General features: G+C 39.1%; 1 protein-coding gene across 5 annotated transcripts; it reads right to left on the minus strand.

The window, feature by feature from the left end:
* Window positions 1-933: 933 nt before the first annotated feature.
* cuedc1b (CUE domain containing 1b) lies at window positions 934-24,246 on the minus strand. Of its 5 annotated transcripts, XR_008964313.1 has the most exons (12): window positions 24,019-24,246; window positions 7,719-8,342; window positions 6,085-6,212; window positions 5,688-5,814; window positions 5,156-5,372; window positions 4,811-4,879; window positions 4,320-4,409; window positions 4,135-4,228; window positions 3,829-3,887; window positions 3,444-3,513; window positions 1,561-3,305; window positions 934-1,505 (listed from the first exon to the last, which is right to left on the minus strand). XR_008964313.1 is itself a non-coding variant. In XM_057351426.1 (11 exons), coding segments are annotated over exons 2-11 (1,146 nt in total). In that variant the 5' UTR covers window positions 8,010-8,342; window positions 24,019-24,246; the 3' UTR covers window positions 934-3,304. The 5 variants fall into 5 exon arrangements, 4 of the variants coding, with proteins under 4 accessions (XP_057207409.1, XP_057207412.1, XP_057207410.1 ...); XM_057351426.1 differs by having other exon boundaries at window positions 934-3,305; XM_057351429.1 differs by lacking the exon at window positions 24,019-24,246 and adding an exon at window positions 18,207-18,642 and having other exon boundaries at window positions 934-3,305.
* Window positions 24,247-24,922: the final 676 nt, after the last annotated feature.

A 24,922-nucleotide genomic window follows, 5' to 3' on the forward strand; every position in this document is an offset into this window, starting at 1 on the left:
GAAAAATGGGGGCAAAAACAAAAGTGTTGCGTTTATAATTTTGTTCAGTGTACATATATACATAAAAGTCAGGAAAAAGATAACCTAACAAAATAATTTTTTTAATAAGATTTAAAAATATTCAAATTCTGTGCGTCTCTGATGTGAAAAGGCAGTGCGTTCCAAAGCCTAGGAGCGTATGGATGAGAAAGCCCTGTCCCCTACAGAACGCAACCGTGTCTGTGGGACTGCCAATAAACCTGCTTGTGAGAAACCTGCTTGTGCTTGGGAAATGGCGCTTAGGTGTGTATAAGGTTAAAAGTGCAGACAGATACTGAGGGGCCAGACCTTGCAGTGATATGGTAGTAGTATATATATGTAAGCATGAGGACTTTAATATCAACTCGGAACCTGACAGGAATGTAGACAACTGATATTTTGACGGCTCTCTGTTCAGCTTGTTTATCCTCTTCAAGCATTCTGATACTGTTCTTTCTAACACAAAGACAGTGTGTAAGGGTCATGGTAGAGGGATTTATTTTAAATAGTCTCTGTATATGTTGAAGAAGACAGAATGGAAAAACTCACGTGTCATTAGTGTATTTGATATATTTTAAGTATCTTTGTCTGTGACTCAGTCACTCGGTGCACAATAGTAATGTTTTATTTTGTCTTTCAGTGATAACTGGGTAGGGCGTTGTGCCTGTGATCCAATTTCAGGAATAAGTCGGCCAAGTGAAGGACATTCTATTTGGTGGTCTGCCACATTTGATAAACCATTGACGGTAAATGATTCACCACAAATTGATTCATGTCATAATGAAGTGTAGGTTACATCTCAGAGGTTTGAAAACAGTTATGGCATTCTACTGCCCTCTACTGGTTGCACAACTCTCCACACAGTGTTTTTGTTGAATGATCATCATAAAAAAATGAAAAACACACAGCCAAAGTACAACCATTTTATTAATTCCAATAGCTAATAAACATTTGGATCGTACGAAAGTTTGTAACTTGAAAGAGTCTTGAATGTGAAACAGACAATTTTGGGATACGATTTTTTTAGTCTTATTCCGCCGTGGACAGCAAAATAATAATACCATCTTACAAATTTTGCGTAGAACATACAGTTGCTTCCTGTTAATAAAGTAGAAATAGTACATTCCATCAATTGCTATGAAAATCATCTGGCTCACATACTTCACTCTCACTTCTCTTTCATTTCTGCCATACAAGGATCAAGGGTGAAACAAGAGGACCTTATACATATGGACATACAAGCAAAACAATTATAATATTTGGCTACACATACCATTGCTAAATTCGTCATGATGTGACAAAATATGGTTAAGATTAGTTTGTCATTGTAAATGCATATAGAACAGTGCTACCTGGTCTGTTTAATGAATGCCCTGCAGCTAATGTTTGTTCTGTTGTAGTTGTGCTTTTACCAGAAAATGAGAGCAAGTTCCCTGAGAGGATAAAACATGTTAACAAGCGGCATGGAAGAAAACCTATGGTGCAACCTTTGTGACCCATTAGCACCATTAGCAACAAAGTGCACGCTGGGAACGGTGCAACCTTTGTGACCCATTAGCAACAAAGTGCACGCTGGGAACGCGGCCTCTGGAGAACTACTGCGAGCGTTACAATAAATCCTACTTGCTTTACTGTGCCATCCCTTAAAAACAAACAGATGTGTATGGCGTCATCGTATTTCATCACCATAAATCATACTGGCTATTAAAAGGTCACAGCACACTTAAATTATGTGGATGAGATTTATGCTGCAAGTCTTCACTGTGCCTATGGCTATCTATATAATCAAACACATCATGAACAAACGTATACAGCGCTTTCAAAAACATTATGATTTCATAACAATGCGCTTCTTTATAAGTGTGATCAAAACTATGGCTTTGCACAGTAACATGGTGGAAGCAACACGCAATCAAATCCTTCTGCCTTGGCACATGCAATATGGTGACTTTAAGGTTTGTGACTTATTGAACAAACAAACGCTGACTTACATCAAAAACAAACAGACACATCACTGGTGTCCTCCAATGCGCCAAGTACAAAATCAATACTGGGATGCAACATGGTAAGGACCATGATGGCACGTTCTTATTGGTGGATCACAGTTAGACACCTGATCTTATGACATTGTCATGTGACCTACTGGAAGCACAGCGTCATTCGATGTGATTTACAAAAAAGCAAACCACACAGCAGCTTTTGGTTGGTTCAAGGGCAGCATCACTCAAATTGTTCTCTGCTCGTTCTTTAACATCACAAAATGTTCTAATCATATCTAAGATAAGTTAAAAACGTGATGAAACCTCTGTACTGGCTCAAACATTCTACCCACTTTAAACAAGACACACTGGGAAATTTTAATATTTTAGAAAACAGACATGGCAGTGCAAAAATGACGAGCAGGCCTCTCTTTCCTTGTGTAAAAAATGACTGAAGTTGACTTTTGGCATCGCAAAATGGTACACAATGTGTACTGCCGTACTTGGCAGGTGAACACTTTGGGTACCAAAAGGGTGTCGCATTTGATGTAATGCTGTATGTGTTATCGTTAAATTGTACAAAAAAGTATTACACAAAAGGAAACGGACTATTCAGCACCCTTAATTCAAACCTAGACTAAATGGAGACCTGAACAATAGTGTTCCTTAAAGCAAAGATAAGGAAGAGAAAGTGTTTTGTCAGAGTTGGCAATGAACATTCTATTCTGGGGTACATTCAATGTGGAAATGCTTTTGACGTTTAATGTGCAGATTAGTATAATGGTCCATTAGGAAGTCGGGAAATAACAATGAGCCGAAACATCTGACCATTAACACTCAAATGTTTCGATTTTTAGAAAATGGACGTTAATAAGCAAATAAAATATCTGCCTATTTTCAAAGTCAACACATCCCCAAATCATACATGAGCGGGGGTGCACTTCTAAAGAAAATTATATTGAACTAAAACAGGAATCCAGCTGATTAGGATTCATGGGATTTCAAAAGAAAATAGTTGCAAATCAGTCTCTGTTCTGTTTACATATGAAGTCTATTATTAACAAACAGTTACAATACAATAATTATAATAGTAATCAAATGCAGGTAACGATAATCGTAGGCTAGCAAAAGGTTGCTACAAAATGATCATACAGTCCTGTTTCAGCCTATCTGGGGGAGGCTGTTGCTCCAGTCCGGGATTGCTCGGCACTGAGCTAATCACAAGAGCCACTGAGATAAGAAGCCATCAGCCATGGGTTATGCTGAGGTCACCATGGAAACCCTAATTTCCCAAGAGCACAGAATCATCTGAAATGAAACAAGCAAGAGGTAAACACAAAAGGCAGAGTAATGGATTGTACTAGCAGGTTAACATTTAGCAGTATGGATGTTAAAGGCCTCTCTGAAAACACAAAATGATCTGCCAGATAAATGAATTAGACTCACCATGATAGTGGTTCCTTGTGTGGCTCCTCTTCTTCCTGAGCAGCCAATCGTCTAAGTTGACTTTCTTCATCTAAAAAGGCACAGCGAAATCTAGATTTTAACCCTCGTCCAGAGTGACAGAACATTTACAGAACAATGTAATCCAAGAGATTAGGAGCGAATCGTAATCGCACTTTAAGGATGTTTTGACACATTGCTTGGTCCGAACCAGAGTTACGTTTCCCTGTCCCCGCTAGTCTGCTTGTGTACTTTTAGTAACCATGAAATGTTGGCATCAAATGTTGACATTTCTCAAAATATCTTCTTTTGTGCTCCACAGAGGGAAGAAAGTCATACAGATTTTGAATGGCATGACAAATAAAACGTTCCAAAAAATTGGTTTTACCACATGGGTTTCCTTCTACATCATCGAGGAGGTTGGCAGTGGAGTTGGCTGTGCCCAAACTGAGAAAGCGCAGTCAAGGTTGACAGCAGAGACACTACATTTACTCAACACAAAATTACTGCGCCAAGAATCATATATTACATTCGCTGCAGAATTCACAGCGCCATAGCTACAGGAAAGTCGCAATGAAAAATATTTGTACTTCACACTTTCTCTAAAAATATTTTCATTCCACAAGAAATCATGCATGTCATGATCTGTATATTAGATTAAGATGACGTGTTTCTGGCACACGCCGAAGGATACGAATGATGCCGCAGCAGTGTTCTTCTTTTAGACTTTCTGCGCTTTGTCTTCTCTGAGAAGCCTCTGGCGATTTCAAACAGCTTCTTTCTGGTTGCTACAAATCAGAATGTGACACAAATATTAAGTTGTCTTGAAAGTATATTCTTGAACAAGCAATATCCTCAAGTGAAGCAGGCTGCTCTTACATTTGCCCATGTGCTTTAGCTTGTCTCTGAACAAAGCGTCGTCAGAAACGGCTGTGCATGCCTCGGCGGATCCAGAGGCGTAGTGGTTACCTGTTTTAGAGTAAACAGACAAAACTTAGCCCAGTCTAGACCAAAAACATCTTTTTGTGACACAAGCTAGATTTTTTGGCATGATATTAAAGTATTCTGGATGGTTTCAAGGGCAGTGTAAGGCAAGTGCTGGCGTATTGCCATGTGGTTTCTCTTAGGTAATTAAGGTGTTCTCAGTGGTTGTCAGAATGTTGCTACAGCATTCTGACTGGAAGCAACTTCCTGTCAAAAGAGCACACCCCACCAAACACAAGCAACAACACTGAAATGAATAAATGAGGCAAATTAGAGAATATGACCCTAACACGTCGTAAACAGTCAGTGGGACAAACATGCACACACACGAACACACGCGCGCGCACACGCTCGCACACACACACCTTAAGGTGAATGATATGTACCTGTGGAGTTCTCCACGCTAGCTGATGAATGACTGGATTTGGATTTCTTTGATTCGTATTTCAATCGATCTAAAACAGAAAAGGGAGGAGAGTCAAATCATCCAATAAAGACCTTTTACGCCTCTGGAAGAATTGCTCAAGATATATCAGACAAGTTGTCTGATATGAACAAAATGTGCGTAACAAAATCTCTGAGAAACGAAAGCTATTAGTGGCCTTGGAAAATTTGTTTTAGAATTCACTCCTCAGGAATTCTGTGTAGGTGGAACGAAGGGAGGAGGAGAAGCAGTATGTCAGAAAGAGCTCGGTTGCCCCGTTTACTGTGTGGGTGAGTGTCTCCCATACCTCTTTCTAAAGCAATAAGGAACTCTCGGTTCCTCTGTAGCTCCTTCATGAATTCCTCATTCTGCAGAAAGAGAGCGATGCGCTCGTCTTCCAAATATTGCTTTAGTTTGCATTCCTGCTCCGAAGCTCCGCCTGATCCTGATGCGACCGCCACAGAGGGGCCTTTCTGAGGTACTGAGGAAGAGGAGGAGGACTCGGAGATGCTGCTCTGAGAACCCTGCAGAATATTGAAAGGATGGAGAAATTCAAGAAGATTGGTTTTAGCGTAGTTCCTCTAATACAGATTTTGGTAAATTAATAGTTCCTGAAAATATGAAGATGGACTATTGCTGAGGTTGACAATTTTTTTTAAGCCTTAAGCAGAAATGGTCTGAATCAGATTATACCCAAAAATCAATCTTTTTTCTACAATTCACAGCCTTACATTTGTATTTTATAAACATTTTACCTTTGTATTTTATAAACATTTTAGTGCTCATGTTTTATATCCCAAGCATGCCATGAGGTCCATATATTACATACAACTGCTCACCTGTATACTGTCTAATTGCTGTGGCAGAATTCGCAGGAAGTCATCTGGTAAATTTCCAAGTAACGGTGGGTTCCAGTTTTTATAACCTCGTACTTGAGTGTGTCCAGACAGAGGCTGGGCCTCAAATCTGAAAGGTAGCAGAAAAAGAACCACATGTTGAACAACATGCAGGCTCAATGGGAACTGCAGTTTGTCTTATGAACACCAGGGGGCATCAAACACAGAACTGTGACTAAAATACACAATGAGTCTGAGGCTTGTGTTGACCTCAATACATGTTTCCAAGATTGATGTTTCTGTCATCCTTTATAAAAAGCTGTTCAACCTATTTTTTATTTTATAAACGGTAAGAAAGGTTTCTAGTGAACACTTTTCTAGGGAAAGTGTCTTTTATAACCTGGGTGGAGGAACAGGTGGAGCATCGGGATATTTCCTGTCGTATATGTGCATGTCATATGTTGGTGGGGAGTAGACAGGGGGTGGCTCTTCATCTGAGCTGTCTGGCTCGAGGGTCCGCTCGAGAATCTGATAAAAGAAAAAAAAACATCAAGTGATGCAAATAATACACACTTTAAATGGCCTAAATTACACCTGCTATTCCATTTTGCTCAGGGATGTAAATATGCATGTACGTATACAGCATAAATTAATTCAACCAAAAAAAACCTTTAGCTTTCTGGAATAGATGACAACTGATAAGGACAGATTAGCGTTTACACTCAAATAGCATTCATTTCAACATTCATTTCTCACTACCCCAAATGTAGTTTGAGTGATCTGATCAACAATGTTTTTGATGGTCTAATTATGTTACATAATGGGCACTTAAACTGTCAACAGAAATATTTAATAATGGTGTCTGTTCTGGTACTCAGACGTTTTATTACCAATGAGATCAGTTTTCATTTTATTCACTGTATTTTGAAGAGACAAACACATGCAATACAGCACATACTGATCCAACACTTTCCTATCTAAACACAACACTATAAATAATGCAAGGGAAAGTACACGAGTGGGAGATATTCCTAAATCCAGCTGCACGCAGAATCACGGCAGAACATTTCAACAAAATGCACTGCAGTTTATGCTTCATATACGACTGAATCTAATGGCAAAGTATCTCTGTTGGGCCATGAAGCAGATAGTTAACGTACTGAGAAATAAAGGCCGTAATATGTCTCTGGTCAGTCTCAGAGCCCAGTCATGACACAGTTTCTTCCCAGAGGATCATGGGTGGAAGAGTGCAACACTGGCTCATTTTTAAATCTCATAATATTGGCATTAACAATTTAAGGTGCAATGTGAAAGATTAAGGAGTATCTATTGATAGAAATGCAATATAATATACATAACTATGTCTTCAGAGGTGTATAAAGACCTTACATAATGAAGCGTTATATTTTTATTTTATCTACATACACCGTGGGTCCCCTTTCATGGAATTCACCATGTTTCTATAGTAGCCCTAAACAGACAAACTGCTCTACAGAGCGCGTTTCGTAAATATGTTATCTACTTCGGCAAAGAAGCGAAAGCATGACGACATCTTAGTTCTGTGTCAGCCACCGTAGTGCTTCGAAAAGGAGGGGTGGAGTGAGTCGTTGGTTGCAATTCGCAACCGTACCACTAGATGCTGCTAAATCTCATACATTGGACCTTTAACAATTCATGTCTTCAAAATATATCAAACCTTTAACATACGGTGACTGATGAGATATCAGGGTTGTCTTAATTTCAAGCATCTTCAAGCTGTTAATTCTATCCACCATGTTTATTATAAACCTTGCTGGACCTGCTTTTGTTCAAGCATGATGCAACAGAGCAGATAAAATCGAATTGACCTTTGACAAAGACATTTAATATTATTTAATAATCTCAAGATCATATTCATATCATCATTTCCTCTCCTGTCTCCTGCAACTCGTTCTTGGCTGGTTGAAGAGTTGCAGAGTCAACTGACTTAGAATATCACACAAAAAGAAAAACGGTCTAGCAAGTACAACATATACGGTGTAAAAGGATGCTGACCTCTGGCGGGATGCTGTCGTCTGAATCCGAGCTGTCATCCGAGCCCTGCCCGTCAATGCTCATCTGCAGGAGCTGGTCGATGGTGGCGTCCACAGCTCCATTGTTGGAACGAAGAACACACTCGATGACCTCATAATCCATGGTTGGGAACATGGTTTTAAAGTCCTCCATGGCCTGATTGAACTCCAGGCGCCTAACTTGTCGGTTGGGCCTGGAGTTGTTGAGCTCGCCCGCTGTCGAGCCCCCCCGAGATCCTCCATTACTGCTGCTGCGGCGGAAAAGGCTGGTCATCCTACGGGAGCCCGTTCGCCGCCCGCCCGACGACGCCACGTGGAAAATGTCGATGTTGGGGTCTCAATTCCGGCCTGCGTCTCTCAACTTTGTTTCACTTTTACGTGATGCCTTGCTTTGGTCTGCGGCTAATCAAATTAACTTTCTCATTGCGAGAGAGATCTAGTCCGCTGGAGAGAGGGAAACGGTTTCTTTCTCGTCCTCTGCTTGTTAAGCTGCATCCAACACGACAGTATGGAATCGCTGGCACCAAGGAAGTAGATGGTCTGGACTAAAGCGCTTAATTTGAAACTTGTTGCATGACAGTGTGTTCCCCCATTAGCTCCGCTTGGGCTGAAAACAAATATAGAGACATGAGAAAGGCTTTGAAATGAGGCAGTTCATTAAACAAACCTTTGCCAGCCAAACATAAACTGTTTAATGGTCTGATCTCATGCTTCTCATTGGCTCGCTCTGGAAACCAACAGGCCCAGATTTAGTCGCGTATGGTCACGCATGCTGTTACAAAGTCATCCCGAGGGACGGATATAATGACATCCACAGATCTAACGACGCAAGCAAAACTAAACACATGAAACTACTAATGAACAGTAAGTTTACTGTAAATTTTGTCACAAAACATCAGCTGATCAGCAAAACTAGCTTGCAGGAACTGTTCTTCCTTAAAGATTAAAATGGTCACCATGTGAGTAAACATGGTGATGGCTTGCTGAGACATGTGAGAGGCCAAACTGAGTGTATATGAAACCATAAGACAGTGTAGTGATTGGGATCAAGGAACAAGCCTAGCAGGAACAATGAGTGTGTTTACATGCACAGTCTTACTCCGGTTATGCTTAATAAGCTGATAACAAGTAAGGTCATGTAAACGTGTAAAGCGGTTTTATTTTGTCGGGGAAAGCTCATAAACGGCGTAAGCAAAACCCGCTCGGCAGAGGTAGTTTTTTGCCCATTACTCAGATTTCGTGCTGCATGTAAACGCCTTTACCGGTTTTCTCTCAGTTTTGTTTATGTGCGCATGTCTGACAGCGCACCAGTAAAAGTCCCAAATGGAAGTAATAGTAAAATAACGCATAAAAGTCTGCTCTCGAATCATGCAGTTGATGTAGAAACGTCCTGTATATGCAGGTACTGCGGACATGAGAAGATATATAAAAATACAGCTTCTGACTGTTTTCACTGTGCATTTTTAAAGGGGCAATGAATTAAGACCTCAATTTTAACCCAAGCTTTTGTTATATAAGAGGGAATCATATTCAAGCAAACATCCTGTAAGTGCCAGAACTGAAATGCCCTTGTTACTGAGATTACAACTGTTATTGAGGCTCAGCGAACGCCAGGTCCTGGAATGCACCTATGATAGGTTGAACACCGCCTCCACAGAAAAATATCAACGACTACTTCTCTAGCCCCGCCCACTGGTTCGCGCATGACAGTACTGAAGTAACAAGTTGCGCAGAACCAGATAGAGCGAGCAAGCAATAAACATGCCGTTAAAGATCGCAAAATATTGTGGAGTCAGTGCCTGGTTGTGGAATAACACAGTCGCTGCATAACCTTCCTTCGGATTCCGACATTAGTAATGCGTGGTTGAAGTTTATTTTTAAAGAGGTTCCAGCTCATGTGGGTAAAACATTACCGCGGATTCCTTTGTGAACAAGGCACAGGTTGACGATGGATTTGCGGAGTGACTAAAATTAAAAAGCAGTGCTTAAGCAATCTTATGCGAGTACAACATTTTTGTACATTGCGTCACTATTGCTTTGTTAGAGATCGCTTGATATGCCCTGTGTAACCTAACATTACATCTCTAAACAAATTCACAGAAGGCTCCAACTAAGTTTACTACGCAAACTGCTATCCAATCATAGCAGTGGGTGTTTACTTCCAAGTCTTCATGGTGGAACGCCCATTCAAACCGATCGTTTGTCAAGCCAGCCTCAAAACCCGGGTAGCAAATAGCCTATTACTTATTGATTTTGATGTTTTTGAATGTAAAAACCACGCGAACGTCATAAGTAGACCCCATACAACAGTATAAAACAATAAACAAGCCCAGTTCATCACACCTTTAATTACTAAACACAGACTATCGACGATGACGTCACTGCATGCGAGAAACCCAGCAAGTCTCAAACTTCCATGTAAACGTGGTTTTCTGTGAAAAATGGCAAAACAAGAAACAGAAGCAAGAGACAAAAAACAGAGTAGGCAATTTATTGAAAACTTCATTTAAACTCAAACAACCTGATCATCATCTGATCAAAAGTTTAAGACCATAGCCCAAAAAGACTCCACAACAGAACTAAAAGTGTAAAAAATGGACACAGTAGTGAGTATACCCACCGTTCTTGTTGATCACTTCAAACACTCGTTTCGGCATGCTTGAATGCACGAATGGCATCCACGTTCTGGAACTGACGTCCGTTTTTGTAAACATCCCTTGCCATCCACCCCAAACGTTCTCAATGGGATTTAGATCAGGGGAACATGCAGGATGGTCAAAAAGAGTGACGTTATTCTCCTGGAAGAAGTCCTTTGTCAGGCAGCGTTGTGAACTGCAGCGTTGTTCTGTTGAAAGACCCAGTCACTACCGCACAGACAAGGGCCCTCAGTCAAGAGGGATGCCCGCTGCAACATGTCCACATAGCCAGCTGCCGTTTGATGGCCCTGCACAACCTGAAGCTCCATTTTCCCATTGAAGGAAAAAGCACCCCAGATCATGATGGAGCCTCCAACACTGCCGCGTAGAAAACATCTCCAGTGGGATCTCCTTATCATGCCAGTAACGTTGGAAGCCATCAGGACCGTCCAGGTAAAAAAAATTCTCATCACAGAATAAAACTTTTTCCAGCTCTCAATGTCTCATGTTTGGTACACTCTTGCAAATTCCAAACGGGAAAGTTTGTAGCGTAGAAGGAGACGTGGCTTTTGAAGACGTTTTTTGTTCTTGAAGCCCTTCTCTCGCAGATGTTGTCTTATAGATATTTGGCTGCAGTCAGCATCAGTCAGGGCCTTAATTTGGGTTGAGGATCGCCCTGTGTCTTCACGGACAGCCTGTCGGATCCTCCGGCTCAGTGCAGGTGAAATTTTTTGGGTCTACCACTTGCTTTTTTGTCCCAAAACTCTCAGGATCTTCTAAGAAATTTGCAATGACTGTCTTACTGCGTCCAACCTCGGCAGCGATGGCACGTTGCGAGAGAACTTGCTCGTGCAGCTCAACAATCCTGCCACATTCACAGACAGACAGCCTTTTTGCCTTTGTTCTTCAGGCAGTCACACTGTAATGATCTCCTGATGGCAATGACATGAAAGCCATATTTTTGTGCAGATTTGAACTTTTTAAGGCTATGGTCTTAAACTTTTGATAGCTGATGAACAGCCTGTTTGAGTTTAATTGAAGTTTTCAATAAATTGCCTACTCTCTGTCTTTTTGTCTCTTGCTCCTGTTTCTTGTTTTGGCATTTTGAAGCAGTACTTATAACCTGGTTACGATCCACCAGCGAGAAATGCGAATACTTGTAATGTTTCCCCCGGTCTTAAGATTTTGTTCAGGAGTGTATATAGAGTGGAAATAAAAGTCTGAGAGTCCTCCTGTAAATTATTCTTATTTCTGTCTTATTTTTGTTAACAACATATTATACAGTCCCAAATATTAATAACAGATAAAAAAAATTCTATGCATTTTCTGTATATTTGAATAAACCCATATTCCCATATGCTATAGTATGCTTTTTGATTTATATCTATAAAGTTGATTTATTTGTCAATCTAGTACAATACATTTTATATTTCGATTCTTTTAATATTCTCTCAGGTTTGATAAAACCAATATTGTACAAAAATAGGGACATTTTAGTATTTAGTATACTTTTCTTAGTATTTGGTCTCCTGCTTTTTTGACCGTATGCTCCATATCTTTTTTCTTTTTTGCACAGAAGTTGCAAAACCTGATGATATCCCAGCATGGTTCAGATCATAATAATCGATCATACATTTTCACCATGATCTCAAACTACAGACAGAACTAATTCATTTTTATGATACAAAAAGCAGACAGTGGCAAACAGCAAAACCACCTATTAAACTGAATATTTTCATTAATTTCGTAGACAAATGCATTAATTTACCTCCCAGCTACAGCCTCAGCCTCCTGTCCTCACCATATCTAGCCAACCAAAGTTCGCTGCATTTCTACTTTCTGTTAGAAACAGGAATGCTAAAAATGTGCAAGAGCACGGCTGCAACTTTACTGTGATGGTTTAAGATCTAATTTCCCTGCCTCATTTCCACCCCCCTTTTCTCCTCTCAGTGCAGGGCAGAGAAATCCCTGCTCCGCCTAAACAATACACACGGCTGAGGCCATGCCAAGCCCGCATGGCACTGCCAGGACCCAGCACCCCTTACCAGCCTCTCGTTGGCATGGAGACATTTTGTGATGTAAACAGGATGCTTTGCCATGCAGTGATATGAAAGCGTATGCACGACTGCGGGGACGCTGGCAAGACAGCGGGAAGCTCTGAATGATGCTCGAGGAAAAACTCCTCTCGTGTCCAATACGGCAGCTTGAGTATTGTTTTATGATCGAAAAGGTATTGTTTAAGTTCCCCACTGACCTAAGCTCCTGTTTGCATCTATTTATGCGTTCGGTTTAGTCGCTGAGATGTCTTGACAACACACAACAAGAAAGGCAGCTGAAACAAGAGCGTTTGACCTAAGACTATGACCTGTTTGGCTAAAGTAGCCTAGGAAAATAAGCAGAGGCAAATTAGTTCTAAAATACTCTGGTCTAGAATACGTTTCACATTTTACAAGGCATCTTATAAGGCAGCGCTGTATTAAAGGTATAGTTCACCCAAAAATGAAAAATTTGTCATTTAAATCATGTCATTTAAAACCTGTATAACTTTCTTTTCAATACAAAATAAGATATTTTGAGGAATGTTGGTAACCGAACAACATTGACACCATTGGCTTCAACTGTATGGACACAAAACTGAAAATATCTTATTTAGTGTTAAACAGAAAAAAAAGTGTCATGTACAGGTTTTCAACAACATGAGGGGTAAATAAATGATGACAGAATTTTTATTTTTGGTTGAACTATCCCTTTAATATATATATATATATAAACCACATAGCCGTAAAGTGTTATGTGTTGACTCCAATACAGCCATCCGAAAGTGCTGATATTTTAGCACAGAGTACTTTAGAAGTATTTTGGTGTACCCATTTTGTGACGCAAGCTATTAAAAAATGAAGATATTTAATAAAAAACAACTATAGGTTTCCATTGAAGCCGTATCTCAAGGTCTATAGAATCATAGCTCTGTTACTTAGCCTGTAAATAGTTCTACCTCAAAATTGATAGGCTCCTATTTTTAGTCTTAACCGCCTTGCTGTGTAATGGAACACTGCATTATGGAATTCTTTCAGTATTCTCAACTCCCATAAGGGATTCCTGAATTCTGGAGACAGGAAATAGGGAACAGGATGCTTCGTAGCAAAGACACGAGAAGGCATGTACTATGTGCAGTGCAAAAAATATAGTGTATAACACTCATTTAAACAATTAAAAAGTGTAAAAGAATCATCTACACAGCTCTGTTCACAACGAACGGCTGTAACCCCGTGCACTACCTCAAGAACTGACATGCAAACGAAGACAACATGCAAATGCCCAGAAATTCCCGCTTTCCACTTACCCTTCCCTTCTTGGGACTTTCACTTCCTGTTTTCACTTACCACATCCCACCCATCACTAACACTGGATATCCAAGAGTTTAGAAGCGACGGTGAACGTGGTGCGGCATGCACGCAAGAACACTCGGAACTGACATGGCCTGCGAGGCCGTCGCAGGGCCAAGGCTGTGCATTCCACAGAGCTACTTTTCACAAGACTATAATCTGTATCTGAAAACAGTATATATTTACTGAAGGCTTCCTGTATTTTTTGTCAGGGGACTTTTTTCCTCCACATAATTCTCCACAGTCTATGGTGCAGCCAAAAAGTATTGGGTCATGTTAAACATGTTTAATGTGTTTCATAAATCTGTGCTGTTAAATTGGGAATAACTAAATGACTTTGGACAGTTTTTTTGTTTTTTCTCGCAGGGTAATGAATAACTTTAAAAAAAACAGCTACAGTAAGAAAATCTTTTGACCACTATGTTTTATTATACTTGCAAATTATGGCGCAACTAAATATAAGGCACGATATGTCTTTATGTGAATTGCAAAAAAGCCGCAATTTAATTGAATCAATATTGTCAATATCAAAATTAGCTGATGTGGTAGCATTCTGTCATTCAATCCGTCAATTTCAGTGGTTCACAATATACGCTCTACACAAACTGCATCTTGGGACATTCTTGTTTGCATCTCTACAATCTGCATGGCTTTCACGCAGAAACACACGTTCGAAAAAATTCCAACAGCAAGTCATGAACTACCACACCACGGCTTTAAAAAACCAAGGCGCGTTAGTCAATAACTCACACGGCGCACAGAAGGCTTCCAGATCAACATGTGATGTGAATTATGGGAAGAGAAAACACGTCATATCCTGTCTGCATGCTGGCAGCAGGCCAATGAACATCCAGACGTGGCAGTGGTTTAACAAATCCATTTAGAAAAGCTCGAACAACATGGTGAAGTTTCTCATGTTTCACCTGCTCTGAGGAGCTCTCACATGCATAATTCATTTCTCATCCTTCAGACAGAAATGGAAGTGGGTAGATCTTGATGGGTACGAGAAAGAACTAAACCCCTGTCCTGTACTATGTTTGCAAAACATTGTACTTGCTTCAGGAAAACATGCTTGATACAAGGTTACCTTACATCAAAAACAGTCCTACAGTTTAGTCAACATGAAATCAACATTGATCGTAAATGCATTTTGATGGTGTTCTTGTGAAATTTGCGTACGCCTGCCTGGAAATCATGTTTCTTTTTCGAATCACAACCTGAATCAAGTTACCTAATAACCAAATTGTGACTTGGACATTGTTTTAAAAACATGATTTTCGGCTCAACTCCAGCACATAACAAAGTCGTTTCAAAATCCAATCAATTTAAGATGGATAAAGACCTGCCCTACAATTTTTGCTAAATATCCCGTTTTACTTGAGAGTACATCGCATTATGAAAGCAAAACAGATGGCAAATGGCAATTAACATTGACGAAGTGTTAACATTGACTTCGAGTGTCAAAATATACCGGTATTGGCAATAACCGTGATATTAAAACCATGTCTTATCGATATTGTGTTATATGTGGGTCAATGACGTGACGCTCATTTTTGTGTGTCCCTGTGGTTTAATTAAAAGGGTTAAAATTTCAAAATAAATTTGCAAATTACTTGCATACAGTAAGGACCAGGGCTGAAATTCTGTTTTAATTCATTTTGAGAGGGTTTTGGGGAATGATTGTAGAAATGTCTATGTGGTGTAACCGTTTAAAAACTATGAAATTCTTAATAAAACACCATGGCCGGTTTCACAGACAAACCTAGGCTTAAACCTAGTCCCAGACTAAAATGAATGTGTGACCTGTCTTAAATGAATATAACTTACCCAAAAATATATCAGTGACATCGTTTTGTCTCAAGATGCACTCCAGTAATGTATTCTTCTAAGGCATTTTTATAAAAGTGACATAAATATCTTAATTCAACTAAGGCATAGTCCTGGTTTAAACTAAGCTGAGTCTGTGAAACCGGGCCAATATCAGATATCTTGGCATAATCTTACTTCATTACTCCTGTTTAAATTGGCAATCCGTAAGTTTTTTTTTATTAAAAATGACCTCAAACCAATTATTGAGCAAGTACATGAAAGAACGGTGTTTAAAACTGTGTCATTACCCTATCTGGATTCATCAGGGAAAGCTTGCAATTTGTTTGTAATTTTCATTGTCGGGTCGTGTTTCTCCGGAAATCCTTATTTGGTGTCTTTCTTCTATGCATCATTCCGTCACAATCGCGAACAGAACGAAGAGGATCCGGCTGCTAGCCCGCGTGTGGATGCTGCGGGTGACCGGGGTAGCATTGTACACGGAATTTTTTCTTGGAAACATTTTAGTATTATTTATGGTGGCATTTAGTACTTTTACTTTTAAACGCCAAGCAGCGCTGACATCTGGGGATTCATCAGTCAGGGTGTATACAGGAATCGACCTTTTTTAAGACATTTTAAGACCTCATCGCCACTTTTTTGATTTAATCGGTTACATTGGCGACACTTTAACTTACATTTACTGTATAATGATTGTAAGATAGCACAACTAAACAGTCTTAGTTTGTGATAACTCCTTATTAAAGAAACATCATTTATAAGGGTGGGAACGAAGCACAAGAGAATTAATTGAGTGACTAACCCAATGCAAGGTTTATTAGAAAGAGAAACGAGGCTACGCTAAACTCCTTCCGACACACAGAGCAGTACACCTCACGGTTATTACCAGAGACGGCCCTCAGCCATGGTTCCAATTCTTTATCCTCCAACCATGTTGTTTTAACAACCGGGTGTAAATTGACCTCCCACTATTCGCCTACCTACACAATGATTAAATTCAGGCAAACTTTAGCATATGACCTCTTTGGACTAGGGATGCACCGAATTGAAAATTCTTGGCGAAGCTGAATAAAAACGAAACACTTTGCTGAATACCGAACACTGCTTTTCTTATTTCTTCTATTTATGTAGCCAATTTGTTCACTATTGCATAAACTGAATGCTTAGCTTTAATGCATATTTCTATTCCATTCATTTCAAAATTCAAGCAATATATAATATAATATCATATAATGTAATTTATACCACGGGGCTGTTGAATGCTTCATTCTGATTGGCTGACGAACGTTCGACGGGTGTGCATTATTTTTCAGTTAAACGCACACCTATGAAGGTGTTCCAGGTCTGCTGACCGCATTACAGTTCCATATCACTTTGCCAAGTTTAGCCTGCTGTCCGCCAGTGAATATGTATTTAACAACAGACAAAGTGACAGGCAAATTCCATTGTCTGAGAAGAAATAACTATTAATATTTATGGACAGCATGAACATTTGAACAACAATGGCGAGAGCACTGTACAGGACTGTTCAGACGAAAAACTAAAGCATGTATCAAAGGTAACGGCAAACTACATGACACAATCAGCGGGTTAAAGATAAAACACGAAGCACAAAAATAACAACAACAACAACATCTTAAATTCGTCTGTGGAATGGGTAAACGGGACTTAAAACACGCAGGAAGCTTTCTATGCCACTGCGAGAACCGCAGCTGGCGCAGAAACCTCCATGTCACTTTTTTCTCTTAATACTTTTCTTATACGACAGGGGTGTTAAATACGACGAAAACAAATCAAATATAGATACTTGTCTTTTCACTCTCAGTGAAGCAAACGCGTGTGCACGTGCACTGTCTGTCTTCCTCTCGCTCTCGGAAAACTGCATATGCAGCTCAAGCAACGCCTTCAGATGAGATGCGTAAGAAATTAGTCCTACCAGCAAGTGCATTCCGGGACAAATACCATACAAATGTCTTGAGATAAAACATCGTAACAACGTCTTGTGGTGTTGTGACCGTGGTATAAGCGGAATAATTGACTCCGGTCCGTTCAATTATCGAAAGTTAATGCACATACCGTTACATAATTGAACGGCCCGTCGTCAATTATTCCTTACATATACAATATATGACATACATATTTTAGAATCAATATACAATATAAGACTCTGCACAAATTTGCACATATGAAATCAGCACAAAGGAACCAAGTAAGCAGTGACACTCTTGGAGAACAATGTAACTCCACAAGATGTCAAGAACGTCCTCTTAGGTTAGGTTAGGTTTAAAGTGACAGACGTGGCTCTAGCCACCCTAACTGTGAGCCCTCACCCCTAAAGAGATCACAACTAAACTTGTTTTGACAGCTGATAAAGGCCAATTATAACCCACAGGCTGTGTTTTCACAGGTTTGGCCAGGGTCCTATCAAGAAGCTATTGTTTCAGAAACAGATTTCACTTTGCATTAATTATGGCAAATCTAACCCCAAAACAGCAACAGACTTCAAAGGAACATAAATATCAATGGCACACAAGCTTCCAACGATTCCTTAAGTATGCACTGTGATCAATATTAAACAAGATCCCATAACGTCAAAATGCATTAATATAAGAATCCACGAACCGATGAGGGAGCAGCTACTGTTTCAACACAAACATCTAACGTGTAGAAGACTCCAAGCCATCCAAAGCGACGTAAAAACCACAAGTCCTTTTTCCACTGGGAAACCATTCGGCAACATCAGCAAGACCTAATAAAAGATCACAAAAAGACCAGCAAATCAAAATGAAAAAAGACACGGGAGACGCCGCTTTCACCACTGATGAACGGAGGAAGGAAAAAACACGAGCATGTTGACAGAAGATCTTTTCCAGGCAGCATTTGACATGATCAAAAGACTTCTAAATCGGGATGCTCAAATATTAGGCCATTACATTCCTTTGACACAGCCCAATGTTGAACTGTCATAAAGAGATTAAAGACAACTTGCTCTGTTGGAAACAAAATCAATCTGGCATAAACAGCGAACATGAAGAAAACAGATGGAAAACAACATTAGCTCGGGTGGTAATGTCCTATATTCTGAATCGACTGTGGATGAGCGATGTAAACGGAAGCAAAAATATGGCTGTTCAGTAAACAGATGAACAGAACGGACCTGTGGGGGGGTGAAACTGGAAAGCCTCCATACATTCTCGAGCGAGCCAGGCTGCTTGAACACATTGGCAGTCAGACAAGAGCAAAACTAATCGCAAAACAGACCATAGACAAAGGCACAATCAATTACACAGCCTGTGACGTCTGGCTGCTTCGACTCATATGCTTTTATTCTGAATGAGAAATGTGAAGACTGCAAACGTAGAATAAATCATGCTTGTAAGGGAGTAATTCTCTACTATCTGTACAGGCGCGAGCGTCTGTCTGAATGCATCAGTATGGTTGCCAATCATTGGCAAACAGGACCGCATGAGAGTATGATTAATTTTTTGCATTATATTTGGAATCAAACTCAAAAACAGATTAATTAAATTTTGAAGAGAATATTTTAACAGGATTTTAACAGAGAAGCATATTTGCTATATTGAAAAAAATATTTCTGACTCTAGGTCAGACAGGCACTGAACCAAACAGCATAAGGCCTTCACAACCACCTCCTCCTCATTTTCTCCTCTTCCCTGACCTGTTTTCAAAGAAGAGACAGTCCAAGTCGACACGAGGGGAGATGGGTTTTTCGAAACAGAAAGTCAAAAGGAATCAGGGTGAGAAAAAAAAACGACCCGACTCAAAAGTGGTGCGTCTGCATTTTGTCTGATCTCCCATCCTAGCTTAAAGTTCACCCAAAAATGAAAATTCTGTCATCATTTACTCAACCTTTTGTCATTTTAAACCTTTATGACTTTCTTTCTACTGCAGAACATAAAAGAAGATATTTTGAAGAAAGTTGGTAACCGAAAAGCACTGGGCCCAATTCACTTCTATTGTATGGACACAAAACCAATGCAAGTGAATGGGGGCTGGTAACAACATTCTTCAAAATATCTTCACTTGTGTTCTGCAGAAGAAAGAAAGTCATACAGGTTTGAAATTACAAGAGGGTAAATAAATGATGACAAATTTTTTTGGGGGTGAACTAACACTTTAATACACAGACGATGAAGGAGGTTGTAGTAGGTTGATTTTCCCAGTAAAAATGGGGCATTGTAAAAAAAATGCTTTGTTTAAGCATCCTGGCCAGTGGTGATCAGGACCAAAATCAGGTGGGCCGAGCCTAAAATGCATATAAAATACACAACTTCACCTAGGGCGAAAGTATTGTCGTCGCTTCAAAAAAAATTCAATTGAGCCACTATGAGCGGATGGACCAATTTAATTCTGTCTTTAGTACTTTTCTGGACCTTGACAACAACTATAACCATGATGTCTATGAGGAGGCCTGGAAATCTCTCGGATGTCACCTAAAATATCTTTATTTGTGTTCCGAAGACGCCGGGAGGTCTTAAAACATGTTGAACGTCATGTGGGTGAGTAAATAACACAATTTTGATTTTGAGATGAACTTTTCCTTTAATAAATACTTTAATGAACGATGGATGAGCAAAACATTTGTTCATGTTAGTTAATACAATTATATGATTAACATCGTTTTAATTTGGCTAGGCTAGTAGCGCTGAAATTACACCCCTTGCCTTTACACCTCAGCATGTCCAAAAAACCTTCTGGAGGGTTTTCAGCAGGGCTCCACATTAACGCTTGTCCGGGACAGGTGAATGTTTTGTATGGTGAGAGAATTTTATTTGCCCGACCAGACAAGTAATTTGAAAAAAAAAAAATCATAACAGTGCTATGAAAAAATTGGTCTGCGCGAAGAATAATAAGAATATGCTGCGTGTTTGTGTGAATTGCATTTGTCGTGGTTGTGCTTGTTTGTGTTAATCAATGGCCATATAACTAGATGCGGACGTGGAATCCTGTTATTTAAATATGTCATCTGGCAGTTCTGCGTGTCTGAGTGAATGTACAGATTAACAAACTACACGAGTGATGGTCTAGGATTTGTCTGCATCTGCACTCGATATAAACACATAAACTTCATCTTCAGAGTTGCTCTGAGAGTTTAATCTACTGTTTGAGTGAAGCTATCGTCCAACACACACAATAACTCGAGTGTCTTCCCGACAACCCGTCAAAATAAAGTTCCCGATAACTTGAACACTCAGACGAAAAAATACTGTAGAACTTGCTAAATGAAATTGTAGTAACCGTGTAGTAAATAGATAAACTGTAGTAAACACTGACTGTAGTATACTATAGTAAGGTTCAAAAACACTATAGTATCTAGGAATTTTACTGCAATTTACAATAGTAAATAACACTAGAGGTATATTTGTCCACATAAATTACTGTAGTATACTATATTGTATAATTAATAGGGATGTAACGATTCACCGTGAGCCGGTTGAAAATCGATTATAATGTATGACGATTCAAATCGGTTGAAGTGTGAACTGAATAGCAATACATTTTTTGAACTGCAGGGGCCGCCATGTTCACTGCAAACCTAAACGTGGGCATGCTGATATTTCTAAAATGCAAAAAATTTAAAAAAGCACAGACAATATTAGTTTGTTTATATTAAAGATACTTTTTCTATTATTAATTTGTTTTAAAATTGCAGTTTAGTTTTGTTATTTGAAAAAAATTATACAAAGAAACGTGAAGCATTTAAGAAATAATGCAAGGGAAGTTGTTCATTTCCAATTTGTTTCAACTCATTTTGTAAAAATAAATCGTGAGTAAATCGTGAATAAATCGCATCGTGAGATCAGAATCGTGAATCGCATCGCATCGTGAGCTGAGTGAATCGTTACATCCCTAATACTCAGTGTTGGGTGTAACTAGTTACTAAGTAATTAGTTACTGTAATTTAATTACTTTTCCCTTGGAAAAGTCAAGTAAGGGATTACTCTTATTTTTTCTGTAATTTAATTACAGTTACTTTTGATGTAATTAAACTAAATACTAAATGTGTAAAATGTGTGTGTGCAATGGTGGAATTGACATCAAAATTCAAAGTCTAACTTTAAAATCCCTGCTTTAATGTATAATTCTCACATTTGTAATACTTTAGGCAGTTAAAACTACTTTATGCAGTTTAATATTATTTATTTGAATGAATTAAAAGAGCCGTTTCATGTCTATCCTTGAATCACTTAACTAATCAAGGTTGATATAGGATATAGAAAGTAATTAGTAATAAGTAACTAAATACTTTTTGGAGAGAGTAATTTGTACAGTAATCTAATTACACTATTGAATATGTAATTAGTAACTAGTAATTAATTACTTTTTCTGAGTAACTTACCCAACACTGCTAATAATAAGTTTACAAATTTAGGTAAACTAAATATTATATGGCCCTAATTTATCCATCTGTATGTAACGTATTCATGTGATGAACTGCACTTGCATTTTTTTTTTAATGATGACAACAGACGTTTCATACTTGTGCTACAACTGTTTGGCCTGTGCCACAAAACTTTAAACCTCTGTAGCACCAGTGCTATGTGCAAAAAAAGTTAACGTACAGCCCTGACACTAATAATAATTACTCTTTGCCTTTGTTCTACAGCAATCATGGAGAGTATTAACAAATTTAGGTGGCCGCAGCAGACACTAGGTAAAACACTTATAAGCAAACTTGACCAATCAGGATCCAAAACAATTATATTGTCACTTCAAATGAAATATCATTTTTTATCTTCGGACAAGTAATATTTGTACTCGGAAAAGTGAATGACAAATTTACTTGTCCGAAGGACAAACATAACAATGCTTAATGTCAAGCCCTGTTTTCAGGGTGTTTCCTCCGAGTACATCTGTTAAGGGTTTGTGTCATAAAACCAATAATGATGATCCTTACAGATCTTTTGGGCCATCTGGCACACAGGGAACAGAAGCTTGCCGCTGCCCTGTAAGCCAAGCATACTAAACCTTTGCCAAAGATACTGTCTGAAAGTACAGTAGCACCTTCAAGTATCCACTAAAATAACCGTAAACTATAGTAAATGCCATACTGTAAATGCCTATGATGATAAGACCCTGTCAATTGGCTCAAGTGTATCCTTCTAACTCTTTACATAGGCTATTTTTGAAGCTCATTTGTTAAACATTTCATTTTAAAACCTTGGTGAAAGGTAAATTAATAAATGTTCTAAAATATAGTAATGGAAACCCGAGCACTGAAACACTCAAAGGCCAACAATAAGGGGATCTGAAGGGGTCAACCTACATCATGTTCCCACCCCAGAGGTCCAGGGGTGGAACAAGGGACAATTCCAAAGGCTTTCAACATGATAATGCGAAACAAAATCCAGGGTGTGTAAATGGATACAATAAGTCCATCGACCCCACCGGCATTTTCAAGCAGGACAGAAAGAGGGTCAGTTGCCAATTGCCGTATGCAAATCAAGACCCTTATAAAGGGAAAGGAGTGGCACCAGCTGTCAGACCCTCACCACCTCCCTCATCATTATCACAAGGTCCAGGAATATGGCCGCCAGACATCCACATCCTTGATCTAAGAGATTTGACCAGAAATGTGCTTCATATCCCCAAAACAGATGCTTTGCATTGCTAAATGTGACAGTAGATTTGCATCATAGAGTTTGCATGCACATAACGTTGACTACTGAGTTCTTAGAGCGTCCAACATTTATACTTCACAATTCATACAATTATAACAAAAACGTCCCTTAAAGGCACTTTCATAATTAATAAACTTTACTGTGAAGTTGCTTTAGAACTGTATGTGCTTTGAAATATATCTCGTATAAGGCACCATACAAATGAATGTGACTTGACAAAACATTAACAAAAAATTGTATCTGGAAAAGTTTCCTGTCCTGATTGGCTTATACACTCGGGCTGTTTCAAAATCTAGTGAACAGGCTGCATAGACAGCATTTTTACGCATTAAAGACGGTTTCCTCGAACTGCATGTTTAAACCTGGTAAGTTATACATAACACAATACACGAACTGCCCCAAAAACGTTGTCTACATAGACAGCTTACTAGATTTTTAACACAGCTTCAGAGAGAAGCAGGACGAAAGACATGAGCTCAGATCGTCAAAAGAGTGTCACTCTTTTCATCTCAGTCATGTCTTGTTTCAACAAGTGCAAAAAGCATTCTTTCCTGTGTGTAATAGGCTAATAAGTTAAACATATTTAACGTTAAACAAGACGCGAGGCCGCAGCAAGTCACGAGACACAACATGCAACAGTAACCAAAAAGGTCTCCTGCTCTAAATAAGACACTCAAAACAACCCTAAAACGCGAATCTAACGATGTTATCGTTTAATAAACTAACCGCTGTTTCATATCGCAACAGTCGCTGAGGTAAAATCAAGACTGTATACAAACAAAGCTACTTACTGTGGGTGAACAGAAGCAGCAGGCTTCCTCAGCGCACGGTCCCAATCTGTCCCGTATTCCCCCTTATATATCCTTAAAAATAACAACTACTATTTATTCATGTTCATGGGCTTTATTAGACCGTGTTGATCGACAGGCATCGTCTCCGTCGACACTGGCTCAGGCTCGGTCGGTGCGCTCATGCCAAAATCCCACAGACAGGGAACTAGCAGTGTGTTGTTGTGTATGGGATGAATCAAAGAGATTGGAAAATCTGCCACAGCCAGAATATGCGCGTGAGGGAACAAAGAGCCACACAGCCGCCTAGCGGACAGAGTGCGGAACTACGCCTGCTGCCTTTTTCCGTAGCCTATCAAACAAGACAAAAGCGAAAACAACCCTTTAAAACTAATGGAATTTGAACAGGGGTAGTGATTAACACATATAGGATCGAAATAATATATTCCTATTATATACATCTATAAATAAAGCATTTATTTGTCATATTTATAATGAACGTATTGTAAATGTTTAGTAAATGTTACAAAAAATATGGCCAGTTATAAGAAATATTTTATGACAGATTAAAGTCTTGTTCAAATCTCCTTTCTATCTTTAACATACACAGTTATAGCCACAATCCAAATCTTTTTTTGTAAAATATTTATTCTACGAAAGAAAAAGGGAAATTACATAAGTAGCACAAGCCTACAGGAACATTGTTCAATACATGTGTGAATTTGCAAGTAATATCTGTGTAATAAATAGCCTACAGGACTTGCCAAAAGTGATGTCTTCTACAATGTTGTACAATATTTAATGCCCCCTCAGGTTAGATTAAACCATTAAAATATGTGGTGTATGGTACAAAATAAACAAAACACTAAACAAAGGTATTTATTGGACAAAATTAATTGACAAAAAA

This window comes from Triplophysa rosa, linkage group LG14 (assembly GCF_024868665.1).
Source record: "Triplophysa rosa linkage group LG14, Trosa_1v2, whole genome shotgun sequence".
Classification (NCBI taxonomy): Eukaryota; Metazoa; Chordata; class Actinopteri; order Cypriniformes; family Nemacheilidae; genus Triplophysa; species Triplophysa rosa.

What these genes read in the sequence shown, in the direction of transcription:
- cuedc1b (XM_057351426.1), bottom strand. Translation starts at nt 8,009, where the DNA reads ATGACCAGCCTTTTCCGCCGCAGCAGCAGTAATGGAGGATCTCGGGGG. An exon ending in AGCAATTAGACAGTATACAG is followed by an intron (nt 5,373 to 5,687) that starts GTGAGCAGTTGT and finishes AATATTCTGCAG; the next exon opens with GGTTCTCAGAGCAGCATCTC. An exon ending in TGTAGAAGGAAACCCATGTG is followed by an intron (nt 3,514 to 3,828) that starts GTAAAACCAATT and finishes GTGCCTTTTTAG; the next exon opens with ATGAAGAAAGTCAACTTAGA.